General features: G+C 41.7%; 1 protein-coding gene across 10 annotated transcripts in view; it reads left to right on the top strand.

Annotated features, from left to right (window-relative positions):
• Positions 1-891: 891 nt before the first annotated feature.
• The window catches only part of SUCO (SUN domain containing ossification factor), a 60,991-nt gene continuing 35,945 nt past the window's right edge, over positions 892-25,937 (top strand). For 5 of the 10 annotated variants that reach the window (XM_036015537.1, XM_036015534.1, XM_036015540.1 and 2 more), the window contains exons 1-8: positions 892-1,100; positions 17,306-17,414; positions 19,057-19,167; positions 21,131-21,285; positions 22,846-22,983; positions 23,205-23,358; positions 24,379-24,502; positions 25,184-25,320. In XM_036015537.1, coding sequence (XP_035871430.1) covers positions 1,039-1,100; positions 17,306-17,414; positions 19,057-19,167; positions 21,131-21,285; positions 22,846-22,983; positions 23,205-23,358; positions 24,379-24,502; positions 25,184-25,320 — 990 coding nt within the window. In that variant the 5' untranslated portion in view covers positions 892-1,038. The remainder of the gene's footprint in view (positions 1,101-17,305; positions 17,415-19,056; positions 19,168-21,130; positions 21,286-22,845; positions 22,984-23,204; positions 23,359-24,378; positions 24,503-25,183; positions 25,321-25,937) is intronic. The other 5 variants (XM_036015538.1, XM_028530758.2, XM_036015535.1 and 2 more) reach the window with 3 other exon arrangements.

The raw sequence follows: 25,937 nt of genomic DNA, 5'->3' as shown, positions 1-25,937 counted from the left end.
AGGCGGAGAGGCAGCGAAAGACCTTCCTTTCTAACCAATCAGCTGAGAGGAAATCCTGACACACCCCCTTTCTACCTACCAATCAGCACCTAGCTCGGTGGGCCGGGTCCATTCACAAGGGAAAGACACCTTTTAAATTTTATTAGTATAGATTTTTCCTCCATCGTCAATCTAGGCCATCCCTCAGACTGTGCCTAAAGAAGAAAACTGAGTGTAGCAATTCCATAGCTGGTCAATCTGGCAGTAAAAAGAGAAACTATAGACCTCTCTCCATCGACTCCTTGATTCCAGGAGGGACGGAGAAAGGGAAAAAGAGGGTTCCAGGGGTAAACTACAACTCCCAAGAGGCCTTGCGCGGACTCCGCCCCCCCCGGGCGAATGGGGGCGGGTCATTGTAAGGGAAAAGGCTGAGCGTCACAGGGTTACTCTCCGATTTCCCGAATGCGAGCCAGTGACTGAGCGGGAATGGAAGTGGGCGTGGCAGCGGCCTCACAGTTTCTCCAGCTCTGTGTCCTCCACCCTTTCCGACTTCGCGAGGGGGCGTGGCCCGCGCGGGGGCTGGTGGGGGTGCGAGCGCCGCGGGACGTGGGTGACGCGGCTGCTTCCAGCTCAGCGGTGTGTGAGGTGTCGCGGCCCCGCCGGTGATTGGCTGTGAGCGAGCGAGTACGCAGCGGCAGTTGGTCGCCCGCGGCACGGAGGGAGAGCCGGGGCGGGCGGGTGGGGTGGGGGATAAGGGGCAGCGGTGGCGGCGGCGGCGGCAGTGGCTGCAGGAGGCGGGCGCGGACGAGCCGGCGGCCGCGGCAGCAGCGGCAGTCCCCGGAGCCCTCCCGTGAAGCGCCCCCGCCGGCGTCGCCGTGTGCCCCGCGGAGAGGGCGGCCCGCACGCGAGCCGCCTAGCAGCCGCTCCCCGGGCGCCGCAGCCCTTCGGACTCTGAAGCCCATCCTCGCGCTCCTGCTCCGGCTCCTCCATCTTGGCCTCGGCAGTGGCGGCTGCCGGGAGGATGTGCCGCCTTCTGGCCGGGGGAAGAAGGAGGAGAAGATGAAGAAGTACCAGCGGGCCTTGGCCCTGGTCTCCTGCCTCTCTCTGTGCTCCCTGGTGTGGTGAGTACCCTCGGCCGCCCTGGATTTTCCCCGGGGCGGGGGGAGGGGGAGCAGCCTGGGTCACACCCCCACGTCGTCTCCACTTCAGGGTACGGCTCTCTAGGGTCCCTAGAGAGCGCCTCTCCGGCCGACCAGCCTGGCAGGGTCTGTGCGGAGATGTTCACGGTGTATTTTGGGATTTACGGACCCTCATGGGAGAGAAGGGTGCCTGGGTCGAGGGGACCGCCTGAGCGCCTTTGTGTGCAGCGACCCCGCGCCTAGGGGGCGGCGGGTGTCGGGCGGGCAGCGTGGAGAGAGGTGCCGGGTGAGCCCCGCGGGTTCCCGGGCAGCGCCGTCTCTGGCGGGGCGGTGAGGGCAGAACGCGTGTCGGCGGCGACCCGCTTGCTACGTGTGACACTACAGACGCGCGTGGTCCCGGGGCGGGTGGTGCGGTGCTCGCCGGAGTCCGGGACGTTTCGCCCTGTCTTTGGCCCCCAGCGCACTGGGGGCTGCTGCTCGGGGGGACGGAGGAAGCGCTTTTCCCCAGAGGCCTTGGGTGATGAGGAACCCCGGTTTAGAAGAGGGTGACTTAGGTGTGGTGTGTACGGTGCTTTCCGTGGCGTGGCTTGGGTGATGTTCCTTAGTAGTGGGAGGACTGCTTTATCGCTAAAGTTTACGGAGTTTCTGTTAATTCCTGCCACCTTTGGGATTTTTGGTTTGTTTGTTTGTTTTGAGCAAAGAGAGCTTGTAGATCAAAGGATTGTGCTGTCAGTGTACTTGGGAAAGTTTTTCTTCCCTCTTAGGGAATTTCTTCAGAGATGTGTGCCATTTGCTGACTTAGAAGGTGCTTTTTTATTCAAAGTGATTTGCTGTTCATTAAAATGCAGATAGACTAAGTTCCTGGTTTAGCTTATGTCTGCAAACCACCAACAGTGTTTTAATTTTTATGGGTGGCCAATGAATTCCAAAGACAATGAAGTGGAAGAGCTCTTGCTCTCGGAAGACAGTAGCAAATAAGAGGAAAAGAAAACACTTGCCTGGCTGAGGAATTTTGTTTGGAAGGGTGATAGACGTTGTAGAGAAAAAGAAATTTGGCCTTTTGTCTTTCATGCCAGACCCTCTTAATAAGACCAGTGTCACCCACTCTGTCCCCACCTTTTTAGTATCACAACGGGTGTCAAGACGTGCAGGTAGGAGATGAGTCCACTTACCCATTTTAAATACAGATTAGTAGATGAGATACCAAAACCTTGTATCCATACCTGCCCCTTTCAGGGGGCCGCCGAGTTGTCTGTGGGTTACATCTTTCCTCTTTCTCCCTGGCCTTGCCCATCTCTACACCTTGTTACTCTTCACCAGCACTTTCAGGAACGGGACAGGAGGTTACACTTTTCACTCAAGTTTTAGATGCACCAGTGCCTCTGATTTTTTAATTGGAATATATCGGACACATAACATTGTGTACACTTAAGGTGTAGAACGTGTAGGTTTGATACATTGCATATATGGTGATATGATCGCCATTGTAGCGATAGCACCTCTGTCATGTCACGATTATCTTTTCTCTGTGTGTGCGGGTGGAATGGAAATGTAGTCACTTAGCAAGTTTGTTGGCCGTCACCCTGCATCGCTGTCTGTGCTCACTGTACCGCGAGTTAGACCTCCAGGGCTTATATCTACTGGTTGGCGGTTTGTACCCTTAAACGTGGTTTTTAAAAAACATGTGATTGAGTGGTGGAGATTAAAGCAGGTAGTACAGTGTAGTTCTTAAAATCATTTGTGGATTTAAATCAGCGACACCTCTATTACTTTGTGTAATTTTTTGTTATGTTTTGCTTAAGCTAGCCTCAGCATGATTTCTCAACTTTCCTCATTAGCAGTAATGAGGATATCATGACCTACTGGGGGGAATCAGTCAGCCTAGTACTGAAAATAGTGGTCCTCGAGTTCTGTGAAGCGTGTGGACTCCCACTGTGAAGAATGGGCGTTGAGGGTGTAAGTAAAGAGGGAAAGTTTGCTGTGGACGCTCAGTTGGCTGGAGCGTCGTCACCCTGTGCACCGAAAGCCTGTGGGTTCCGTCCCCAGTCAGGGCACTTACCCTGGGGTGCGGGTTCGATCCCCACCAGGCCACGTGTGGGACGCAACCAACCGATGTTCTCTCTCTCTCTCTCCCCTCCCTCTCTCTCAATTCAAGAAACATATCCTTGGGTGAGGATAAAAAAAAAAGAGTGAAAAGTTTAAGAAACTTTAGCTTAAGAAACATATGGGTTACTATATTTTGAGATTTGTTTGGACTGCCAAATGTAGAGACATTTGGATTATTTTTTACCGAAGCCATTAAAGCAGAATATTTAGGCTTGACATTTTTTTTGAAAGGTGATAATGAGATTGGGGAAGAGGATTGGTGTGTGGTGGTGATTGGAAAAGCGTATATTGTGCCTTTTGAGACTTTTCTGGAAAAGTAAAATATTGAAGTTACAGCACTGGTCCAGCTGAAGGTCTAACTTTTGCTACCGTCTGGCCGGTGTGTTACTTCCTGACATCTCCATTCCCATTTAGGTACCTGAAGCCATTGTTGGGTTAGACAGGGGCTTTGCCGAAGGCTTGGTGAGCGCCTCTTAGTAGCCAGTTTTGCCATCTTTGTCATTTGTAAGTTGATAACAAAATATGTGATAAGGTGTACTATTTTGTAAATTTGTGAATGCTCGATGTCTATGTTGCAGTACTCTATTTTCTAAGGTTCTCTCCCCCTCCTGCCAATGGTACTGAATTTTGTTAGCACCTTATTTGTCTCCCTTTCAGAAATTTTCATCATGTCTTCCCTGTCCTTTGTCTTTCCAGCCTGGAGTCCTGACTTCAGATTATTTTCACAGAGAACCCACCCTGTCCATCTTATTCATTCTAGTCACCCTGTTTTATTTCCGCGCACTTCCTGTGACTCTTCAGCAACCAGTACAGCGTGTCTTGGGCACACACGCGCCACAGCTGCAGCCCACAGCGATGTGACAGCTGATACGGATTGTCAGCTCTCTGTCGGGCCTGTAGTGTGCACTGTATACACTTGGGCGCCTTTAATCTTCATGACACAAGTATCATTTTAACCTCATTTTGCATTTTATAGTGAGATCAGTAGAGAAGTAACTTGGCTAAGGTTAAGCAGCTAATAAGTTTTGAAGCTTGGGTTTGAACTTGGGCAGCCTGACCCATAGCCAAGGACGATGACTGTGGGGTCCTTCGACGGGGGGTCAGAAGGCCTGAGTCCAGCTCCCGTCACTTTCCGGATGCATGTCCCTGGGCGTGTTGTGTAATTTCCCTGAATCTCAACTCTTGTACCCTGAAACTGGGGAAGTGACCATTCACACCTCACAGAGTTATTAGGAGGATGAAATGAGATGACAGATGACAGCTTTGTAAAACCGTGTGGGTATATCATCTTCACATTTCCTCATAAAATTATTCAACAAAGGTTATTCGCGTGCTTATTATGTCCCAGATGTTGTTTTGGGCATGGAAAGCCTTGAAATAGGGTGACCCACCTTTTCTAGTGTGAGTAGTAAAAGCCCCACGTCCCAAGAATCCCCTGAATTGGTTTCCTGTAGCTGCTGTGACAAGTCACCAAAAATGCAGTGGCCTGAAACAGCACACAGTCATTACCTCACAGTTCGAGGGTCAGAGGTTCAAAGTAAGTCTTCACTGGGTGACGTCACGGTGTCAGCAGGGCCGGCTCCTCCTTGAGGCTCTGAGACGAAGAAGCTGTTGTTTGGACTTGGTCAGCTTCTGTGGCTCTTTCTGCACATCCTTCCACCCTCCAGTCCTCAGGTCTGCTGCCTCTAATCCTCCTGCCTCCGCTCACCGGGACCCTTGTGATTAGGACCCTTGGGCCTAACCAGACGATCCAGGGTCTTCTCCCCATCTCAAAACTCTTAACTTAGTCACAGCAGCAGTCTTTTACCATGTAAAGTAACACATTTAGGGATTATGACTTGGACATCTCTGGGGCCATTATGCAGCCTAATATACCCCCGCATTACTGGGAAAATCCATCATCGCCTGAAAGGGGAAAAAGGCTTGCTCTGTGCCTCGAGCAATGGGTGGTCACTGTTTCCGAGCATGTCTCCCATTCGGTAGAACCGTGTGCGTGCACCTGTGGTGTGCACTTGTTTGTAAGTGACCTATACATGTGCCAGTATGATCTTAGCATAGTAGGGTGCTAATACATTAGTATTCATAGTAAGTTATGTATTAGATGAGAGAGCAAAGTAGCAAGCCTCTGTTAATGGTACCTTTCTGCTCTCATTTAAAAAGTAGTTTTCGGTGACAGATGTGATTGACTGCAGAGGTGGTTTTATGGTGCACGGTGGGTGCAGAACTGCTCGTACTGGTTCGGAGTCTCAGCCCTGCGTTCTCCCACCCGCTCGGGCTGGGTTTTGGTGGCTAAAACAAAGTCGCTCCTTTCGTGCAGCCAGTTGTGGTTGAGAGAGTGTATGCCAGGGTCTAAAGTTATGACTCCGTGAAATAGAGTGTAAAGAGAGAAGAAAAGTTAATTTAAAAAAAAACTGGGGCAACTAGAAGAATTAGAAGTGTTCAAAAAGAAATGGAAGAGTTGCAGAGATGTGAAAGGAGAAGGACCTGTTCAGGCAAGTGGAGTATCCAAGTGGAGACATAATACAGGCTCTCAAAAATGCCGGTCTCGCTGCAGGTGAGGTTCGGGCTGCAGCTGTCCTGGTCCCGGGGATCGGTTTTGAAACAGAATGTTTGACTCCACGGGAGCTTCTGCATCCAGTTCAGATAAAGGAAGGCTTGCGGCCAGGTGAAGCTCTGGAGGCAAGGGGGAAACTGGTTTGAAGTGAGAGACGGGAGGAGGCTCCAAAGCTTGAGAACTGGCAGAAGGGCCTTGTTTCCAAAAGAGAGAGGTGACTGATGAGCTTTTGGGAGTGGAAAATAGAAGATATTTGGGGGGCCGGTCGGCGTGAGTTCGCACACATTGATGTGGCAGCCAGACGAGAGAGGGGGCCAGAACAGCCTTGTGGTTGTGTCCTTGGGCCCGTCCTGCGTCGCGCCGCTGGGTCTGTCTCACGGACACGCAACTTCATCGCAGCAGTCCCTAGCTAAAACACCTTTCAGAGGCTCCCTTTTTGCCCGGAGGGTAAAAAGTTAAACCCTCATGTTAAAGACCTGAAGTCTGTCCCAAATCTGCATCTGTGGCTTTATTCTCCATAATTTCTTAGACTTTCTGTTGTTGCATGCTTAACTTGTTAGCTTGGTAGCTATTTCTTTGGGGATTATCTCTGTGGTTTCAAATTGAAAATTAAGGTAGCAAAGGTATTGTGACTTGATTTTATAGGCTAAATATACCTAATGTAATTTCTTAAAATATATCACTATCACGTATTTTTTCCTTTACTGTTTGTCCCCCTTTACTCCTCTGCCCCTGGCAGTCAACAACCCCACCTTGTGGACATTAGGACAGTCTCCTAGCTCCTAACCACCTAGGAACAAGGAGAACGGTTCTGCCCCAGAAACAAGGAGAACGGTAAGAGTTCAGTCAGGTTTTGGATTTTCGAGAGCGGGGGCAGGACATTGTTGGAAGAGGGAACAGCGTGAACCCGAGACTTGGTGTGTGTTCAAGGGGCACACGAGTGATCCGGTGTCACTGAAGCCTAACAGGTGTGGGGGCGGGGCGCAGGAGTGGCAGGCACTGGGGAGCTGGAGACTTAGGCTGTGGAGGACATTAGAAATTTTTAAACATTCAGGGAAGCTTGAATTTTGTCATGTAGAGTCTGTAAAAGGTCTTAAGCAGGGGAATGGTATCTGAGATAATTCAGGGGTAGGTTTTGGCAGTGGTGTGAAGGATTGAGTTGCAGAGGTAACGAGGTGAGAATTAGGGAGCTCTGTTGAGAGTTGCTCTGTGTTAAGAGATAAGGGCGTGAGCTGGAGCAGTCATAACGGGATGGAGAAATGGATTACGGAGATTTGGGGTAAAGTAAGCTGGAGATGGTGAAAAAGAAGTCCACAGATTTCTAATTTGTGGGCTCCGTGGATAGTGGTACCACATGGTAGGAGCAAGGATGTAGGAAGACAAGGTTTGGAAAAGGAAGATACTGTATTCAAGTTCAGATTTAGTTTTGTTTTAGATTTCTTGGTCAATGAGGAAAGAAAGGTTCAACTTTTAAATATGCTTAATTTATTCTCAGCATTAATACAGGGTTTCATGGAAGGGTTTTAAGGAATGGACTAGTTATTAGGAGAAGGTGCTAGAAGATGAAGATAGAAGTTTTGGTAGCCATCAGCTGAAAATCATGCAAGTAGCTGAAATTTCTCGAGAAGTCCATACAGAGGGTAAAGGAAGACCGAGAACAGGCCGTGGCAGCACTGGGATTTCCGCGGGGGGCAGAAGCACCTTATCAGAGGAGACTCGGCAGAATCAAAGATGAGCAGGAGGGGTGTGTCGTTTCCCAAGCCAAGGAGAGGGATTCAAGTGGAAGCAGTCAAAGGTGCTGCATGCAGCAAAGAAATAAAAAAGGGTAAATTCCGCCACAGCCATACTGATTTCAGTGGTGTAATGGGGGCAGAAGTCAGAGTTCAGTGGGTTGAGGACTAGGTGGAAGGGGAAGAAATTGAGACGACAAGCAGACAGTACTCTGGAATTTGATAAGTGGGAGGAGGTAGAAAGGACAATAGTTGATGACAGCTGACATTTGAGTGCATAGTCTGTGCCACACTAAGAATAGATTGGGTTGGCCAAAAAGTTCATATGGTTTTTTTCCATAAAGTAAAAGACATTTTTCATTTTCACTGGTAACTTGATTGACTTTGACATTTTGAGTATGACGGCTATCTCCTGCCTTCAGGAGATTGTTCTCAGTGTTGATTGTTGTCAGTTAGTGTCTCAATTTGATCGCTGTCAACTTCACCCGGTCTACCCGACTGTGGAGCGCCATCCAGCCAGAACTCGCCAGCACGAAACTTCACAAGCCACTTTTGACGTGTATAATCAGTAACAGCACCTGCTTCATACACTGTACAAACCTTTTTCTGTGTTTCAGTTGCGTCTTTACCTTTCTTGAAATAATAAAGCATAATATGCCAAAAATGTTGCTTATTTTCTTCCCTCTTCAATATTAAAATGGCTGCACAAAAATTCACCAATTTTGTTTTTTTTAAATGCACACTGATATGACAGCTGTCACAATACAATCTAACAAAATGTTTCAAATGAAGTTAAAGACAGCTAAGCTCTACTAGAGTCATTGTAGGGGGGGAAAATGAATTTTTTTGGCCAACCCAATACATGCATTATTTTATTTTCCTCATAATAATCCCACTTCCCAGTATTGATATTGAGGCACACGTGTTTTGTAATTTCTCTAGGAACATACAATTTATAAACAAGGGGCCTGGAACTAACACTCGGTCTCCTGACCCTGCAGTCTGTGCCCCAGCCAGGACACCACCGAGTGTCACATTCAGCACTTGCTGCCGGCGGCCCTCAGCGTCACGCAGTGAACGCTGCTGCCCCTCCTTCGTGATAGGCTGTGATAGTCCACACCGTGCTGTCACTAGCCTTGACTAACGTCCTTCACTCTGGAGGGAACGGACCTGTGTTATTTTCTCACCTTTCTGTCTGTCCATCTGTTGCCTCGAGAATATTAAATATGAAACAACAGCAGTAGAGAAAGACCGTAGGCTGTGGAGGGAGAGCTCTGGGTTTCAGCCACAAGCCTAGTGACTTCAAGCAAGTTAACTCTGAGCTTTTGTTTTCTTTACTTGTAAAAACTGGGTTAATACCTCCATGTGAAAGTCTTGGCAGATTAAAAAACAGGACTGTTTTTTTCTTCTGGAGACGTCAGATCCTCAGGATTGGGTTGGTGTCCTTGGTCTGTGCCACATTTCACACAGGTGCCCTCTTCTCTTCTGTCATTGGTTTCACTCCTGTTTGTCCCCGTTCCGGGCATTTGCCATAGAGGACGTTTGCTGCGTTTCAGTCAACTTTGTGTATTCATTTAGATATGCGTTTCCTTCCAAAATAATATTATTCATGGGCTTTAATTTTACACAGATGGTACGATGCTATTGATCTAATTCTTTTTTCCTACTTTTTCCACTTAACACTTTTTTACTTGCTTTAGTTAACTAGAACCATTGTTAAAGTGAATTGTCACCGTTAACCAAGCTGCAGATGCCGTCGGGAGGGCCTCGTGTCATTCATACACTCCACGGGGGTTTACTGAGTGCTTGGTGTGCAGGCTGCTTCTAAACACAGACCTTTTGCCGGGCAATGCGTTTGGGAGTGTGGAGGGGCAGGGAGGGAACACCAGAGGGAGAGACACGTCCATTGGCTGCCTCTGGCGATCTAAAACTAGTTTAGGCTGAAGGAGGCTGATGACAAATGCTAAACAAGACCTTCGACTCAGTTCGTAGTTGGCGTGGAGGGTGAGGATGCTATGAGGACAATATTGTACCAAGTGACAAACTTGCATACAGACAATACAGCACCGTGTCCTTGTAACATTTACTGAAATTGGTAACTGGACCCCGGTCAGGCCAGAGAATGTCCTTGTTCTGTGGAAATCCATACATACGAAGAGATTTAGAAATATATTACATGGAGAAAGGGAGAGAGGGAAGGGGAGTGAGCATCATGTAAACAATACGTTGATATGGATAAAGGGTTTGTGGATGTCTTTGTACTATACTGGCAGTTCTTTGGAAAGTTTGAAATTGTTTCCAAATAGAAAAAGTGGGGGGAAAGAGCCTCGTTTGGGATTTTTCCCATTGCTTTCTGACGTGTTGATTAAGCCACTCAAATTTCTTTAGTTATCATTAGTTTATTCCAGTTTTTCTGCCAATTTGGCAACTTTCTTAGAAACACCTATTTTTTCCTAAGTTTAAGATATATTGGTTTATATAATTTGTGATATTTTATAATTTAAAAAATCTGTTTTGTTTTATAGTTATTTCATGTTTTTATACCATTGTTTAATTTGCACCAGCAACTCTCCTTAAGTAATTTTCCTGGAGTTTATCTCTCTGATATTTTCTTTAAAGGACCAACTTTTGGTTTTCCTAATCCTCCTCGCCTTTTTTTGTTGTTGTTCCCTATGTCTGCGGTTTCTGTTCTTCAGCCATCCTTGGATTTATAGTGTGTCTTTTAACTTTCTGAGTTGAAAGATTAGCTCTTTTGTTCTCGGTGTTTGTCTTTGATTGTCTTCAAAAGCATAGTTTTTTTGCTCTTTTACCTGCATCCCACTGATTTTGACCTGTAGTCTTCTTTTGTAACATTTCATAATGTCCCTTCCTGTTTCCTCTGACTGAGTAGTTTTTGCTGCTAGGCTTAGACTGTTGGGCTGTCCTTTTATTTCACATTTTGTTGCAATGTGGTTGGAGAGGATAGTTTATTAGATCTTGTGTCCTTGAAGTTCGAGTCTTCTTTTGAGGCTTTAGTATATATATATATATGGTCAGTATTTGGGTAGTATCCCACGTATGTTTGAAAAGAATGCTGATGTGTATTTGTTGTAAAGTTCTGTATATTTCATAAAATGTGAAATATATTTTCATACTTCATACCTATAATATGTATATTGTATCTTGTTTCTTACATATAATATCAATCTCCTGTTTTGTTAGGTTTTGCCTGTCTGTTATTTTGTAAGACATAATTTTAAATATGCAACCAAAATATTTTGTTTTCTTTCCACCTTTGGCTTTGTCAGTAGTTTCACATATTTTGAAGTGATTTTGTTAGGGGCCTATATGTCTATAATCATTATATCTTTTTACCAATAGGTAATACAGTTAGAGACATAATGTTTTTCAGTTAAGTTCACTTTTGTCCACTTTATTACAGTTGCTACTTTTTAATGTTTTGTCAGTATAACTTTACTGAAATTTTTAATAAATTGAAAATTGTGCCTAACATTCTCTAACAAGGCCCTCTCTATGTAACACAGTATCTGTTACCTATTAGGTAGTTTTAACTGCTTATGTAATTTATATAACTCAGGGAAGCAATATTAACTCATTTGAAAGTTTTACAGACGCCAGTTTAGTTTTATCCCCCACCCCACAATTCTTAAGCTTAGCTCATTTGCATATTAGCATATTCTTTATTGCACATTAAGGTGTCCTGAAACATATCATTGGATTATTTTGCTAGATTTCTTTGATAAGATTATAAAAAGCAGTTGTTAAAGACAGCTAGTTTACTATTTCTTTGTTAGGCAGATATAAAATGCTATCATTCTGAGGCATTGATATAATGAAAAAATGGTGTTTACCTCACTCAACTTTCACATTAAAGAATGCTTTCTCTCTTAGTCAAGTCTTACTTGTCACTTCAAGGCTTAATTCAGTTGCTATACCCTCTAGAAAAAATATCCTGAGTCCCTCTGTTCCGTTTGGTAAGAACTGTCGATACTGCTTCTATCCTAACACTTAAACCTTAACCATTATTTTTAGAAATACTTAGTTGTAACAAACCCTTTAAAACATCAGAATGTATGGCAATATTAGATTCTAGGTTGCCACTACAAGAAAAACTTCAGTCATTGGACATTCAAGTTGAAAACTTTTTTGCAAGAAAAAAATTATAAAGAAATGTAATTTCTAAAATGAAAGCAATCAGGTTTAAGGAAAGGTTGAAGTCCCTAAAGCATGCCTTTTGCACCTAGGCATTTATTTCATTCCATGTCGTATGAATGCACGCATTCATTCCTTCTCTGCCTCTGTTATTATCTTAATCTAGAAACCATGAAGACGAAACCTCAGAGAGGTTTTGTGGAAATTGCAGGTAAATAACAAGTTTTTCTCATTAAAATAGGTGAATACATATGTAGTGTCTTAATATATGTTAAACATATTTCTTGGAGAAGGAATATTTTTAAAGTAAGACATTCTGGAGTTTCACTTTTCCGTAAAAGTGAACACATTTTTAAAGGCAAGTCTGCGAAGGTATTTCCATGTACGAGGTGCCAATCTAACTAACTACCTGCTGATTTAAAATTTTAAGTATACTTCTGTTCATGTCAAGGCCAGAATACAACATTGAAGTACATAATCAAGTAAATTGCCCTAGAAATCACATGTAATTAGAAATCTCCAAAATAAGTTTTTTAAATTAACTGTTCAATGTTCTAGAAATTACAGAATAGGGAGTTATGACACTTGAGTGTCAAAGACATTTTGTAATATTTCTGTATGTGATCAGCAGGGCGTAAGAGGATGAAAGACACATTAAGGGCAGTTCAAAAATAAAAATTAACTTGAAGCAGTCTGCATCAGTTTGTTTTTCTCACCGAACCATGTTCCCAGGCAAAAACACCTATTTTTATTCCTTCTCTTAGAATCTAAAATCGTTTTTGTTTAACACTGTGCTTACTCTGTTTTCTCATCAAATCCTCAAAACAGTCCCATAAAACAGACAATGTTATTTTGAAGAAATAGGTACAGAGAAATAAATATTTGTTTAATGAACTTGCCAAAGATCATACTGACTATATAACTCTAGTTCTTATTAATTTAAACATTGCTGTAGTCCAGTTAGCAAATTGTCACGTTGAATGTGTCTTCTTGTTACAACATGAAACTCTGCAAATCGTTGCCATACACTGGTGTTATGTGACCGCCTAAACGAATGGAAAGTTTCTCATTACTGTATCTCTTTCATGAAGTTTTATCTTTCATCTTCCATTAGTAGTGATTTAGAGCTCCACATTCAACATCGCTGGTCATCACTGGAAGCCTCTTGGCTGTAAATTGCAGTGATAATAGTAATTTCACATCATGATGTAGCCGATGGAGTGGTAATTCATTTGCTTATATTCGTTTTGAGGCAGTTCTTCAGGAAACATTTGAATAAAAGAAGATCAGTGAAAGATAGCCATGCCCATACAAGGCATGCTCTTGCTTGAAATGCTACTCCATCTTAAATTTTGTTTTTATTTCTACCTCTCATCAGTCCTAATAATTACTTGCTATAGACCAGAACCTTTGGATTTCTTGGTGGTTAAAGGCCTGGAGGAAGTGTGTGGCAGTCTCCGCTGATGGGCACAGCCGGGATGGCAGCTCATCCGTTCACGGCACGGTGTGCTGAGTGTTTGAATCCGTCGGGACCTCCTGCTCAGAAAAAGAGCTTCCTTGCAAAATATTGGACAGTGTGCCTGGTCACTTAAGAGCTTTGATGGAGATACACAATGAGGTTAATAATGTTTTCATGCTTGCTAATACAACATTTATTTCTGTATCCCACAAATCAAGAAGTAGTTTTGACTTTGAAGTCTTACTATTTAAAGAAACACATAAGGGTATAGCTGCCATAGGTAGTTAAGCCTTTGATGGATCTGGGCAAAGTAAGTTAAAAACCTTCTGCAAGGATTCACTTTTCTGGATGTTACTAAGAAAGTCATTAAGAGGTCAAAATTGGAAGCTGTTGATTCCAGCCCTCCTGGATGACTTGGAGGAATTGACGGTGTCGGTGGAGGAAGTAGCAGGAGAACTCCAATTAGAAGTGGAGCTTGAAGGTGTGACTGAAGTGCTGCTGCAGTCTCGTCGACAAAACTTGAACGTACAGAGTTACTTCTTACAGATGAACAATGAAAGTTTTTCTTAAGACGGAAGAAAAGACTTAAGATGCGATGGGAATGGTTGAAATGACCACAGAGGTTTTAGAATTACTACATAAATGTGGTTGATAAAGCAGTGGCAGGCTTCGAAAGGATGGACTTCAGTTTTGAAAGAACTTCTGTGGGGAGTGTTGTAGCGAACAGCGTCACCTGCTTCCGAGAAATTGTTCACGAAAGGACCAGCCAGTTGATGTGGGAAACTTCAGGGTTGTCTCATCTTAAGAAACTGCTGCAGCCCCTGCGGCCGTGGGCCCCCAGCACCCTGACCAGCAGCCATCGACATGAAGGCCAGATCCCTCCGCCCCCAAAGAGATCACAGCTCACTAAAGGCTCAGATGATGGCTAGCAGTTTCTAGCCATAGAGTATGTTTTGATTGAGGTACATTGAAATGTCTAGTTCAAACAATGAGGCAGGAAAACCAAAAGGACAGATAAATGTTCCTCCTTCTGCCTTTTGTTCTGTGGTGAGCCTCAGAGGATTGGACCGGGCCCATGCCGGGCGGTCTCCTGGCCCACTGATTCAGGTGCCCGTCTCACTTCCAAACTCAGGATTTAGGGTAATGGCATTTGATTATAGAATAGTAAAACAAGGAGATTTACTGGTTTTTGGCTGTATTCACACTAACTGCATATTAAAACTTATACAGACACACAAACACACAGAGTTCTTGGTGGTGATAGAAATTTAGAAAGTCTAGAAAGTAAGAGAAATAACCACCAAAATTCCAATACACACAGTTTTGGATATTGGAAACTTCTGCCCCAGACACACACACACACACACACACTGCACCTCCAAACACACATGCGCATGCACACATGTACAGCTGAGAAACAGTGCAAAAGTATGTCCATAAAGAAATATTTAATGAATAATGGTATGTTGGATTGGCCAAAAAGTTAATTTTTCCCCTATGATGGCCCTAGTAGTGCTTAGTTGTCTTTAACTTTACTTGAAACAATTTTGTTAGATTGTATTGTGACAGCTGTCATACCAGTGTGTGTTTAAAAAAAACAGTCAAAATTGGTGAATTTTTGTGTAGCCATTTTAGTATTGAAGATGGAAGAAAATGTGTAACATTTTTGTCATACCATGTTTTATCATTTCAAGAAAGGCAAAACACAATAGAAATGCAAAAAAAATTTGTGCAGTATATGGAGAAAGATGTTATGACTGATCCAGTGTGTCAACAGTCGTTTGTGAAGTTTCTTGGTACTGTTGACATTTTGGCCAAATAATTCTTTACTATGGGGCTGTCTCACGCACTGGAAGATGTTTAGCAGCACCCCTGGCCTCTGCCCACTAGAAGCCAGTAGCAGGAGATAGCCGACATACTCAAAATATCCAAATCAACAAAATTACTCGTGAAAATGAAAAACCTATCTTTTATTTTATGGAAAAACTAAACAGACTTTTTGGCCAAACCAGTATCTTTATGATGTTTTGAATAGGCAGTGTAGTCTTGTTTTTCAAAATTCGAAAGACAGAGTATTCCAGAGTGAAAAATATCTTTCTGTTGCTCTCGTCAGCCCCTTACCCGCCCCCCTTCCCTGCCACCAAGGTGATGCTTTTCTTTCCTTGTTAAATCTTTCAGAGACATTTATGCACATATAAGTAACTTTCATTCACATGTACATGCGTGGTAGCATGCTGTGTGTGTATATTATTATATACCTTGCTCTTCTCTTTTTCTTAGTTTTAATTTTTATAAAAAAAATGCTCATGTGAAAAAGTCAGTTAGCTCTGAAAAGTGTTTTGTTTTTGCCAAAGGGCCATTCCCACCCTCCTCTCCTCATGTTCCCTTTTCAAGGAAACCAGTTTCATCTCTCAGCTGATAGATTTCTATATTTCCTTCCTTGTCTCTGAAATAAGTACTTTCATGCCAGTTCCAGGTGTTACTCTACTGCACACGATCAGAGTCTCTTGAGCACATGCTGATGATCCATTTCTGTCATGGTTTGTGGTAGATCAGCATTTGTTGTTTGTATTACTGTGACTGTAAATGCTATTCACAGGTGAGCCATGTGCTAAAACATGACTACTTTTCCTCGCAAAAAAAGGCTGTTTCTTTTTTGTGGAACTAATTTTTGATTTGTTTCCTTATTTTTGTGTTTAATTACAAACTGTTTACTACTTAAGAAAATCTGTACTGGAAATTTTCAAAGACTTGCCAGGTGTGCTGTCCATTTCATCCTCCTAAATGCTCCCCAAGACCTTCTGAGAACCTCCAGTTCAGACGGGCTGCATCTGCTCTTCCTGCGCAGCTGTCTCCCTGGGATTTCTCTTTCCGTCCCCTGGGGATTCCCGTTCCCACCGTCATCTCCGCACCATGTTGTGCTACATTAAAGTCCTCCTGACTGTTCTTGCTGTTCATGTAAATTTTAGAGTCAGCCTAATTTAAAAAAATGTGGATTTCAAGTCTTCCATTTAAATTAGCTTGGACTGTGTAAAATTGAGTTTTTTCTAGTGAAAGAATTGTCAGATGTTGGCAATTTCAAACAGCTCTACTCAGTAGTATGCTCCTTGCTAAGTTTATATTTAGTATTTTGTTGCTTCTGTTTTCAGTGGGGACTTTTCTTTTGTTAGATCTTAGAACTGGTGGTGGATGGTTTGAGTAGAGTTTATTGATTAATTTCTTAACTTTATGCCTAGGTATATACTTTCCGTACCCAAGACTTCCTTTAGTAGGTGATTCTTTTTAGCTTTCCACCTGTGTAAACTCATTATCTACAATAATTCATAATTTTACTGTCTCCCTTTCCCATGTTAAATATCTCATTCTATTATTGACTTGTAGGATGTGTAAGTTTATCAGATGTTTTTCAGTGCCTATGGAGATAATCATATTTTTCCTTGACATTTTTGCATGCCAAAATAGATTTTATTGAACGACTTTTGAATATCTTCTTGACCATAATATTGATATATTTTTTTTTGCTGTGTTCCAGGAGACTTTTTTTGTATTGTTTTCTTTAGAAGTTCTGTGTCTGATTTCATAAGTAGTAGTAACAGGTGTTCATTTTTGTGTGCTGTTTCTGTTCATTTATCTTTTATTTTTTATTTTAATTGTTGTTCAAGTGCAGTTTTCTGTGTTTTACCCCCATCCCAGTAATTTTTGATGTTACTATTATGTTCCCCATATAAGTATAATTTGGACGTTTCTGTGCTTTGAAATAGCTCAGGTAGCTTTGGAGTTCTTCTCACTCCTTGGTAGAATGTATGACATTATTGGCATCTGGTGCTGCGGTTAGCTCGCTCGCTCGTTGACAGCGCTCTCTGCTCTCTCTGATAATCAGCAGAGGCTCCTTTTGTGAAGTCTTTCCTGTCTTACCTTCAGGAAATTCACAGTTCCTTACTTGGAATGCAGGTAACAGTCGTCTATTGGTTCTCTTAGCGCATTACATAAGAAAAAACAGACCCTTGTCTTTTATGTATATTTGTCTTCATCACTTCATCATTAAATTAAGTTCTTAAGGGCATTAGTTAACAACCATCCTCGTGTTCATTGACTCAAATTCTGGTCCGTAGCAGGACATTCGTTGGTTTAACACCTTTTCCTCCTCTCTTTTTTTTTGGTGGTGGTGATGGTGGATGTTTTACAGGCTTCCCAGCTGGCGTGTGTGCTGTAAAGAGAGTTCTTCAGCTTCATCGTATTACTCTCAAGATGACAGTTGCACACTAGAAAATGAAGATGTACAATTCCAGAAAAAGGTACTTTGAATAAAGTTGACATATTCTATATGTCAGCTTTCTAAGACTTCCTCAAAACATTCAGAATGAAAGTAATTTCAGAAATCCTATGACATAATTTCTGGTGGAGATTTGTAGTTCTTCCCTGGTATAATCTGAGGAGTTACCTGGGCAATTCTGAAATTAAGCTACCTCTGAGATATTTATGTATTTATTCTTATTGCTTATGTTTGGGATGTCGGAACTTCTTTAGTGCTACAGGAGGGAGAAAGATGTTACCTATTCAGGGAACTGAATACTAGTGGCTTGCTTTTTAATGCACTAAGTAGTTAAAGGGTTTCTAAAGAAACTCCAATCTTATATATTACAAACTTAGAAATGAGGATCATAGGTAGTCTTAAATCAGTGGCTGTATGATTGGGTAAGATGAATAAACGGAGCCCAAGCAACCTTAATAATTTATTATTTTATTTTAAATGAATAGAGGTGAGTATTGACTAGATTTGGCTTCTCCCCTGGCCTGCTCCCAGAATTAATGTACTTATTTTAAAATACTGAAGGAATTTATATTGACTATAACATACTTATGTTTCTGTCCTGTTCCCCTCCCAGAGGAACCACAGTTTACTGTTTCTTGTGAAAATGTTGCACTCTCTTAGCTGTAAATATACCATTATGTAGCAAAAAATTAATATGTTCTTCAAATTGATATTTTTGTTTTAACTAAGATGTTACTAATATTCTATAGACTTCCCCTTCTCCCTCACAATATCCCATGGACACCTTTTCATATTGCTGTATTCTTCAGAGGACTGCATTTTAATTTTATATACAGATATATCATAATTTATTACACATTTCTTTATTGACAGGCTTGCCTTGTGTCTCAGCGGTGGTGTGTGCATGCATGGTTGTGTGTACATGTGTGCATTTGCATGTTATGTGCAAACACTAATTCTATGGTTGGTTTTATTTTTTGGCATGATATTTAGAGTGGATTACTTAAATTTTTGAGTTATGTAGACTATTTCTGGGATGGAATTAAAAGTTTGAAGACTGTTACTAAATATTTCTCAAGAAAAGTGTAATTTTACACTTTCACCCATTATCTATAAGATTTAGATGTACTCTCTTTGAGGAGAAATTTGAAAACTAAATGTCATAAGAATGAATTTAAGTAAAGCATTAAGAGAGAAAACATTTTTTCAGCAAACATTTAGGTACCTGCTATGGGCTATACAAAACAAAGGTGAGTGTGAGCTTTGCTTTTGTGAAACTTGTGTTCTGGAGCATACATTTAAGGACACACAGGCATCTGAAATGCTGCCTTGAAAATGAGTGTTGAAAAGAGAGACGACACAGAATTGCAAGTAGGTTCACTTACCAGGTGTCCTCTGTGTGCCTAACACTTGGCGGTGGTAGGGTTAAAGTGCCTAATGAGAGGTCACATGTGGCTCGGGACCTCGTTTAGTGTGCCTGTTAGGTGTGGTGGCAAGGAGGGGAGGCAGGAAGGTGGGCAGTGAACGTGTAAACAGACGTAACTGGAGTCAGATGCACACGAGACGGTGTGTAAAGTGTGGAGAGAGGTGGTCTCCAGCATTGCTTCAGGACTGCTCTGTGAAAAAACGCTCACCAGCTAGCCTTTCTGTTTGTTGCAATACAGGATGAAGGAGAGGGACCTGCCAGTGCCGAATTACCTGGAAAAGTGAGTTCAGACTTACCTGTTCCTCCAGAAGAACACACGTTAAAAGATGACGACGTTGCGGATGCTCGAGTAAGCCTTGCTGCTTTGATTTTTAATGCTGTGCCTTTTCTAACTAAACCATAAGGTAGAAGGCCTCGGTTTGGTCACCGTGTTGGGTGTGGCGCTTCTCTTTGCAGTAACTGGTGTCAGTGCCGTTCACCTTCTAGGAGTGCTGCTTTTGAAAAGCAATTACCGATCACTAATAAATGAGGCCATTTTCTCTGTAGTAAAAGTTTGGGGGTAAGTCCTCATTTCTCCTTGGTTGTATTTTGTCTCTCTATTATGTATCTTGTTGCTTCAGATTTTCAGGTGTCAGAAATTTTTTTCTAACTCACAAAAAAATAATTTGTATGTAGAACACAGTATTTTAATAACAAAATCTTATCACTTTTACGGAATATGAATTAATAGTAGGTTAAAATGTTTTTCCTTTTTCTCTTATATTACATCCTGAATATTATTATATTCCGCTTTGGGGATATTTGAGGTAGATATTTGGGGAAGAGGAATGACTAAGGAAAAACTATCTGACATTAACAAAAACAAATTTCAGCTCACAATGAGGGAGAACTCTCTTTTTTAAATTCAGCTAGAGCTATTTTATGAATTAAATTAGGTTTATCTAAGAAAGAGTGAGTTTTGTTTTTGGAGTACTAGAAGACATTTGTCAAAGATTTGTACCTAAGAGTAGGAAAAAATTGATCTACATGGCCCTTCTAAAGATCATGGCTATCTGGAAAATCCTACCGCTGTGCATTTTCTAGAATTTTTCATCATGGTACACTCTTGCACACACACTTCTGAACATTTACTGCATCTGAGAGACCTGTGCTGTTCAGTACAGTGGCCGCCAGCTCCCTGTGGCTGTTGGGCCCTGGGAACACAGCAGGTCCAAACTGAGGTTTGCTGTAGTTAGAAAATACACATCAGATTTTGGAGACTTTGTAAAAGAAAATAAAAGGGCACAAAATGCCTCAATTTTTCTACATTGCACACATGTTAAAATGATAATATAATTTAGTTAACAAAGTAAGTCATTTTTCTCAAGGCCTCCACCATAAAATGTAAACTATTTGCATCCCTTTGTGAATTTCAGTGTAAATAATTCCCCAAATGATCACATTCTGTACTCTTCTGACTCTAGGCCTTGTGTTTGCTTTTTGCTCGCGTACTGGCCCTCCTGCTCTTCAGAGTCCTAGCCCTTCTAGTCAGTCGTCTCTTCCCTGAGCGAGGCATGAGTACCTCCCACTCGGTACTCCTGTAGGAAGCATTCAGCGGTGCTGTGTGCTAGGTGCTGTGCCAGACACTGGGAACATGCAGATCGAGAGCATCTAGTCCTTACTCAGGGTGTTCATAGTAGGGCCGAGGAAGACGAGCTGTAAATGAGAGGTCTTCTGGGTGCTGTGATACAAGTGTGCAGGGAACAGTGGAGCCTAGAGGAAGGGGAATGGTTAATTCTCTTCAGGGTTGGCTGTGGGGGAGGAGGTTTGTGACACGGGTTTTCGAACAAGAGTAGGTATTAGGTGGATTTCAGGTTGTGTTTGGGAGGGACAAACGGCCCGGAGCACCCAGGGTGAGGGAGCGGCAAGATTCCTGAATTGCTGTGTGTTGCGTTGTTGTTTATTGATGCTCATTATATTCCGGACTGCTCAGGGGCAAGAACTGTGTGCTGTATTATTTTGTGTATTTACATAGGATTTCTGTGTTGCTACTAGGATTAATGACAGTAAGAGGGAAATATTTATAGGTCTGAAACAGGAAGTAGGAAAGACAAAAGACAAGGTCCTTTGTCCAAGTTTATGAAAATGTGTAGAGCCCACATTTTAATATGAAATATATCCCATTGACTGGTAATATTGGGAGAAAGGATTTTCACTTTTTTAGTCAACATTCTTTATGTTGTCACTTTTGAGGCATACTTTTTGTACAGTCCTGTTCATCTAAAGAGATCATTTATTAATCTCAACATTTAATATAACTTTCTTTGAAACAGAATACGGGGTCAAAAAAGTTAAGTCCACCTGTGATTGAGACACTCTCTTCAGTCGACCTACATGAAGATTCTTCCCGTGTAGCTGTGGGCAGTGAAAACAATGAAAATATTTCCAGCTCATCTACCTCAGAGATCATTCCAATCTCAAAACCTGAGTAAGTCATTACAGAGAAAAAGAAAAAGAATCTCATTAGATAATGATAGAAAAATTTCTTTATAGAATCAGGCATCTTGGTAGTCAAATTTTAAGTTTAGGCTATATAGCAGACCTGAGTTATAATGCCTGTGTTTCGTGTTTTTATTATTTTTTAATGTAATGGTCTCATAATGAGTACTTACTTTGCTGCCTTAAACTCCGTTAGGATTAGGTAGCAATGGAAAAGTCTTCATATTGTGTAGGTAAAGTGAGGTTGTAGTCATTTTAAGAAATGTAATACTTATTTGAATAATCTTTTTGATAATTATTAAAAATTCAAATGTCAGATTATTTATTTGCATTAAGTATCACTGCAGCATTCCGTATATACCGCTGGTTATGTCTCTGTGTGAATAGCCACCTTTTTCAAATTGGGTGATAAGCATTTAGAACACTGAGGTGTAAGTTTTCCTTAATCTAGAAAACCTACTATGTGCTCCTCCTGTCTCCTTTCAGCAGCACTGCAAAGAACAAAAGAAAACTGTCTTAATACACAGTACATTAAGCATTTCTTTATCAAATGGGTTGATATATGTACAGTGCTTAGGACAAACTCTGGCACATAGTGAGAATGTGTGTCAGTTAACATCATTTTTATTATCTCTACTTTTTTTTTTTTTTTACCACAAGCACTTTTTAAACGCCTGCTCCTAAGAATGTGAGGGCTGGGTTGAAGGAACTGTACACAGATGTTCTGGTTACCATTTAGGAGTTTGTCCCAGTGAGTGACAGCGAACAGGAGACATGCTTCCTGTTTGAAATTTTAAATAGTAAATGCTTATTCCAGAAAGAACTTAAGGCCAGGTGCCGTATATCTGAACAGCACCTTACTTTCTCATTGTATTGAACACGACTCTTTAGTGAAATGGAAGTGAGGTAGGGAAAACTATTAGGGCATATACTTTAAAGTGAAATTGTAAAGGCATCTTAAGAACTTTAGTGCAGTGTTTTGATAATAGATGATTTTTTGGATACTGCAGGCAGCAAGTCTAACACTGGTAGAATACTATACCAAGGGAAATAGAAAAGGTGCATTTAGAATAAATAATTTAAAAATTCTATTTTTGGTAAGACCAGATATTAACCTTTAATAGTTTGTTTTAAAATTCCTTAATCAGCTATTTAGAATTTAAGGGCACTGACAGATCAGGAGTCGGCAGGTGCTTGGTTAGAGCGTCGTCCGGATACGCCACGGTTGGGGATTCGATCCCTGGTCAGGGCGCATACAAGGATCAACCAGTGAATGCCTGAATGGGTGGAGCGATGGGTCAATGTTTCTCCTTCTCCCTCCTTCTTCCCTCCTTCCCTTTCTCTCTCTAAAACCAGTTTAAAAAAAATGAGTCAACAGTTGACTTTATATGATTTAGAAGAATTGAATTCTTGAAAACAGCCTGCAGAAATGTAAAGCATTCTTCTCTGGCTTAGATTGTTTTGGAGATCACTGATAATCGTTTTTCAGCTTATTCTACATATGTCAGTTAAATTAACCAGCTTGGTTTTTTTTCTCCCCTATTTATAGTGAAATAGAAAAATCTGGTACTATTCCTGTAGCCAAGCCCCGTGACACTGAGCCACCTGAAACTGACTGTGACGTTGGCGAGGCCCTCGATGCTCGTGCCCCTGCCCACCAGCCTGCCTTCGTCCATCCGCACGAAAGGTGGGTGTGAGCAGCAGTTGCTGTCGTGGGGCTCCATAGTGACAGCAGTGTCAGGTGTGAGTGCAGGTGTGGATGCTGGACCTCACTCTCCGATGGAGAGAAAGCTGATCTCCTTTGTGCTCCTTTCTTGGTTTACTTTGTACATGATAATTATAACAATTTAGATGGTATAAATTTGTTACTCAGCTAAAATTGGTTTAAATATGTCTTTTGGTTTCAAACAGCCTCGTTGGCCAGCATATAGAAAATGTGTCATCTTCACATGGCAAAGGAAAAATAACAAAATCAGAATTTGCACCAAAAGTTTCAGCAGGTGATCAGGAAGGTGGTGATCCAAAATCTGCATTGAATGCGTCAGAGAATTTAAAAAGCGAGGTAGGTGCTATGCCTTGCACTGTCTCCTACTTCATTGTACAGTGCATTTTTGTGATTGGCTGACCATGTAATTTGCCAACATTATTTGCCATAAAAACAAGAGTTTACGTAGTGAGCTGTGCTCCCTGAGAGCAGGTGGTTACTTCCTAGCACTGTTGCCAGCATACTGTTTATGTGTCAAGTTGTTGCTCGTTATGACCTGTCTTTGGTTGTATGTAATTAAAGGGCTTTCTGGCACTCTCACCTCTTTGATACCAGATGAATGAAGTCCTTATTTAAGCAGGTTCTAGAGAGCTACATAGAAGTAGCTATGATTAGTAAATTTAATTTTTTTTGAATATAGGTTTAACTCAGTAATAAAAGGTTAAATTTAGACTTTTCAACCAGAATTAGAGGGACATTTTACCTTTTGTTAGTTGTGTGCAAGATACTAGACCTGCTCATGTTGAAGAGCATGATTCTTGACGCAAAGACGGGGCGTGTCCCAGTGTGGCAGTTTTACTCCTTCCTCCCGAGTTCTGCATTGGCTTCTGATACAGGCCAGTACAGACCTTCCTGCAGTGTTGGCAGGAACATCTAGGCTTCCTTCAGGTAAGAAGTAACGAAATAGAAGAGGTGAAGGCCCCTCCGTGAACTTAAGGGAAACAAAATAGGTGGACTCGAAGAGGAGCTCGAAGTACTGGTGCCATATCCCTGTGGGTCTTTTTATTTTGGGTCTCCTGCTCTCCACCTGTTCTTTCACGTGCCTTCGGTGAATCTGCACTCACCGCGCACGGTGCTCCACCCTGGAGACCCCTGCTCTCTCTGGGCTGCCCCTCGGAAGCCAGGACCCAGCATTTCCCAGTGCTGAAGGAACGAGTTTTCCCAGTGAAACCAAATCAAGACACATGACAGTTGAGTTGTCACATACCAAAGCCAGAAATAAAGTTAGAACACATTACAGAAAAGTCTTCTTTGGAATGATTTAAATTGCAGAGAATATCTTTGTATTCCGTAAGTTGAAATCTTTGTTTCTTTCAGAGTTCTGATTATACAAAGCCAGAAGAAATTGACCCTACATCTGTGACAAGTCCCAAAGACCCAGAGGACATACCAACATTTGATGAATGGAAGAAGAAAGTTATGGAAGTAGAAAAAGAAAAAAGTAAGATAGTACTGGGAATCCTTTTTTTGCTGTATTTATAAAGGAACTGGTTTAAATATGCTTTTCTCTTAGTTAGTAAAAACAAAACTTTGAAAACTTTTTTAAAGGTAAAATTTACCAAGATGCTATTAAATTTACCTGTGTACAATTATATACAATTTTAATCCTAATAAAAATTCTTTCTTATAAATTACTCATTGAGGGAAAAAATTAAGGTAAAGATAGTAGTAAAGCAGTGATTTTTATCTCAATTTATAAGAGGAAAATTGAAGTCTGGAAAGGTCTGAGTCATAAAGCTTTAAACTGAAAACACAACTGGGCTAAAGTTATTAATGCTTTGTTTCACTTTTGTAGACCAGTTCTCAGAATTAAGAATTCTTAATATTGGGGTAAGAGATAGAAGGATAGCATTTGTCCTTAATAATATTAAATACGTATTTCATATTTTTAAAAGCTTTGATTCTGATGGATGAGCTTCATTTTGTGAGTTATGTTTCTTAGACATAAATCAAGTAATGTGGATTTTTATAGCTAATTTGAGAGTATTTGAAGCTGTTGAGGTGAAGCATTTTGAATTTCTTAATGAGTTTTAAAATATTCTCTGAAGCATTAAAACTTTGGAGATGATGGTGTTGCTGGGATATCTTCAATCATAATCATCATATGTATGTTTATAATAAGGTTTGTCTGCAGGTCAGTCCATGCATGCATCTTCTAACGGAGGTCTACATGCCACAAAAAAGGTCCAGAAAAATCGAAACAATTATGCCTCAGTAGAATGCGGTGCCAAAATTCTGGCAGCTAATCCGGAAGCCAAGGTACTTAAGTATAACATTCTTCTGCGTATGTAGGAAGCTAGTGACTGTAATAAATATAGGCTGTGATTTTCTGGGAACTATATATTAACATGATTATGTTCCTAATATGTTAATAAATGTAGGATTATGCTTTTAAAGACCTTATATGAATTCTTAGTTATATTGGTTGATACGTTACACTTTTAGTTCTTTTGAAGATTATTTTTAGTAGTTTTCAGTGCATAGCAAATGGAGAGGAAGGAAATTTCCCATATACGCCCTGTCCTCCCCCATTATCAGTATATCCCCCCACCAGATGACTCACTCATCGCAGCTGATGAACTTGCACTGACACATTACTATCACACTGAGGCCACAGCTTACATTTAAGAGTTCAATCATACATTCAGTGGATGTGGACAGCGATATAATGACGTGTATCCATCGTGATGGTATCATACAGGCTCTGCCTGTTCACCCCTCCTGCCCCCCATCCCCTGGCCACCACTGATCTTTTACTACCTGAATAGTTTTTTCTTCAGAATGTCAAGTGGCTGGAGTTATACAACACGTAGGCTTTTCACATTGGCTGCTTTTACTGAGTAACATGTGTTTAACTTTTGTCCATGTCTTTTCAT

The sequence above is a fragment of the Phyllostomus discolor genome, chromosome 14 (assembly GCF_004126475.2).
Source record: "Phyllostomus discolor isolate MPI-MPIP mPhyDis1 chromosome 14, mPhyDis1.pri.v3, whole genome shotgun sequence".
Taxonomy (NCBI): Eukaryota; Metazoa; Chordata; class Mammalia; order Chiroptera; family Phyllostomidae; genus Phyllostomus; species Phyllostomus discolor.
This window is presented reverse-complemented; position numbering and strand designations above follow the sequence as displayed.